Source organism: Fukomys damarensis, unplaced genomic scaffold, assembly GCF_012274545.1.
Source record: "Fukomys damarensis isolate Sample0158 unplaced genomic scaffold, DMR_v1.0_HiC HiC_scaffold_35, whole genome shotgun sequence".
In the NCBI taxonomy this organism is placed as follows: domain Eukaryota; kingdom Metazoa; phylum Chordata; class Mammalia; order Rodentia; family Bathyergidae; genus Fukomys; species Fukomys damarensis.
The window spans coordinates 1,223,663-1,226,249 of NW_022900947.1; the positions used below are offsets into that span (position 1 = coordinate 1,223,663).

The window sequence follows — 2,587 nt, forward strand, 5'->3', positions numbered from 1 at the left end:
GCCAAGTCAGATTGGGTGGGAGCAGGTGGGGACCGCCCGGGGGCGGGCACTGGCAGCCCGGGGAGTAGCAATTCAGGGCAGCCTCTCCCGCTGTGTCCCCACTTTATTTCAGGTTAGGAAGGTAGCGTGTCTTTGTGGCAGGAAGTTTCGAAATAGAGACTCATAGCAAAGGGACACGGAGGCGGACTCTGCTCCTGCCGGAGTCGTCTCTGCCGCGAATGCCCCTGAGCACTGACTGCCAAAGTGGCTCGGGTGTTGCAAGGACCAGGGTCTGTCTTGCCCACCCCAGGTCCAGGCCGGCAGCGCCGCCCCTTCCCACTCACCTGTGCCCCTTGCCTGCAGCGTTCTGCTTTGCCGCGACCCGCTCGCTGTTGCTGACTTGCCTGGTGCCGGTGGGGCTGCTGGCCCTGCGCTACTACTACAGCCGCAAGGTGATCCTGGCGTACCTGGACTGCGCGCTGCACACCGACATGGCCGACATTGAGCAGTACTACATGAAGCCGCCTGGTGAGTTGGGACCTGCAGCTCCTTTTCTCCCCTCCCTCTGCCCCAGGGCCGAGTGGGCATGGGGTGGGAGTCTTGATGACCTGGGCCCCGCAGTGACTGAGGCTTTCGAGGTGGGGCGTCGCTAGGTGGGGGAGGCAGAGCTGGGTCTGGGCCAAGCAGCTGAGCGCAGGCCCGCTGGGCAGGGGAGGCCCTGACTGTGCTGCCTTGCAGGAGCTGGAGCTTGTGGGGAAGGAAAGGTAACAGAGAGGAGGGGCGACACCCCAGGAGCAGAGGTCCTGGTCTCAGTCTCAGCCTCTGCATCGGCCTGGCTTCCAGGCTGCTCAGTGAAGAGTCTGCCCTGGCTCTGTGGCCTTCTGTTGAGTGAGGGGCTGGGACCCAGGACTGTTCTCTGCCCCAAGGCTGGCCCTGAGGCCCTAAAACTGGAGAAAGGAGCCTTGGTCCTTTGGGGTGTGAGGGCCTGTCAGGTGCTGGAGTGTCTGGGCTGAGGAGCAGAAGCCAGCTCCATGTGTGGAAGGGTACCTTGCTCTGGGCTGCCGGCTTCTGCCCCCTTGGGCCCCTTTTTTCCAAAACTTTCCCCACATCCAAACAAAGCACCCACTTACCTGGCTCTGCAGGGCAGAGGTTAGCGCCACATAGAAGCAGTCGTGGGGTGCAGCACAGCTGGAGGTCCCTGGTGGGGCCAGGACTCTTGGGGTTTATGGCTCCAGGGGGTGGTCCTTGTGTGCTCTTTCTGGGACGTCCATGTCCACAGAAAGACTCCACAGGGCACAGGCTAGATAGCTGCTGTTAAGCTGTGTAGATCTGTGGGAGTTGCTCAAGCAAATGGGGAAACTGAGGCCTGGGGAGGGAGGAGCAAGGTATGCTCAAGGCCACTCAGTGTTGACCTCAGTCCTGGGTTGCCAGGTGGGGAGAGGCTGGCTGGAGGGAGGGGACTTGCTGAGGCTTTGGGGTGGGGGATCCTCCTGGGACCCTGTAGCTGCTTCTGCTGCTGGTGGAAGTGGCCATCGAGGCCCTTAGTGACCCCCATAGCTGCATGAGCTTAGGTTCTGTGCTGGATAAGGTGGTGTCCCCTTCGTGAGGCTGGGGGCAGCACAGACCTTTGGGGAGGATCTGGGCCCTCGAGGGAAGCTAGAGAGGGCTGTGCAGGGGCAGGGTGTGCTGGCCAGGACCAAGGAGTGGGCACCCTTGGCTGATCAGCCCTGCCCTCTGCTGCTCCTCAGCCTCCAGAGAGGTCTCTGTGTTTCTCTTCCACCTTTGGCCATCAGAGGTGGCCAGGTTTTCCAGTGCCCTGTGCCTTCCCAGTCTCATAATGGCCCTCTCCTGGTCAGCAGCTGGTCTGGGCAGTGTTGTGGGTAGGCACAGTTTCCCTGAGAGGAGAGACTGGATCAGTGGGGCTCCAGGTGCCTGCAGCTGTCCCTGGCGCCCCGTAGGTAATGCAGTGTCCTCTGGTGGGTTCTGGTGTTCCCAGAACAGGTGGGAGTAGTGTGGCAGTCTGGGCTGGGAGCCGGGGCAGGCGGGCTGCATCTGGGGCCTGGCTTTGGTCACCTGTGGTCCTTCCCATGTTTGGTCCTGGGCAGGGGCCCTGGCTGAGACCAAGCGTCTTGTTCCAGGGGAGGCTCCCCAGCCTGCCTTTCTGTGTGTCCCTGACTGTCCTGTCCCCACAGGCTCCTGCTTCTGGGTGGCTGTGCTGGACGGTAACGTGGTTGGCATTGTGGCCGCACGTGCCCATGAGGAGGACAACACAGTGGAGCTGCTGCGCATGTCTGTGGACTCCCGCTTCCGTGGCAAGGGCATCGCCAAGGCACTGGGCCGGAAGGTGCTGGAGTTCGCGGTAGTGCACAACTACTCTGCAGTGGTGCTGGGTACCACAGCTGTCAAGGTGGCAGCTCACAAGCTCTACGAGTCACTGGGCTTCAGACACATGGGTGCGAGTGACCACTACGTGCTGCCTGGCATGACCCTCTCGCTGGCTGAGCGCCTCTTCTTCCAGGTCCGCTACCACCGCTACCGCCTGCAGCTGCGTGAGGAGTGAGGGTCACTGCCCGCCCGCCGCCCCATCTGCCCCCTCCACCTGCGCCCG

General features: G+C 62.5%; 1 protein-coding gene across 1 annotated transcript in view; it reads left to right on the top strand.

Moving 5' to 3' along the window:
- Nat8l (N-acetyltransferase 8 like) overlaps window positions 1-2,581 on the top strand; it is a 4,580-nt gene extending 1,999 nt beyond the window's left edge. The window contains exons 2-4 of the mRNA XM_010641720.2: window positions 7-25; window positions 343-507; window positions 2,172-2,581. Of these exons, the coding sequence (XP_010640022.2) occupies window positions 7-25; window positions 343-507; window positions 2,172-2,539 (552 nt within the window). The 3' untranslated portion in view covers window positions 2,540-2,581. The remainder of the gene's footprint in view (window positions 1-6; window positions 26-342; window positions 508-2,171) is intronic.
- Window positions 2,582-2,587: the final 6 nt, after the last annotated feature.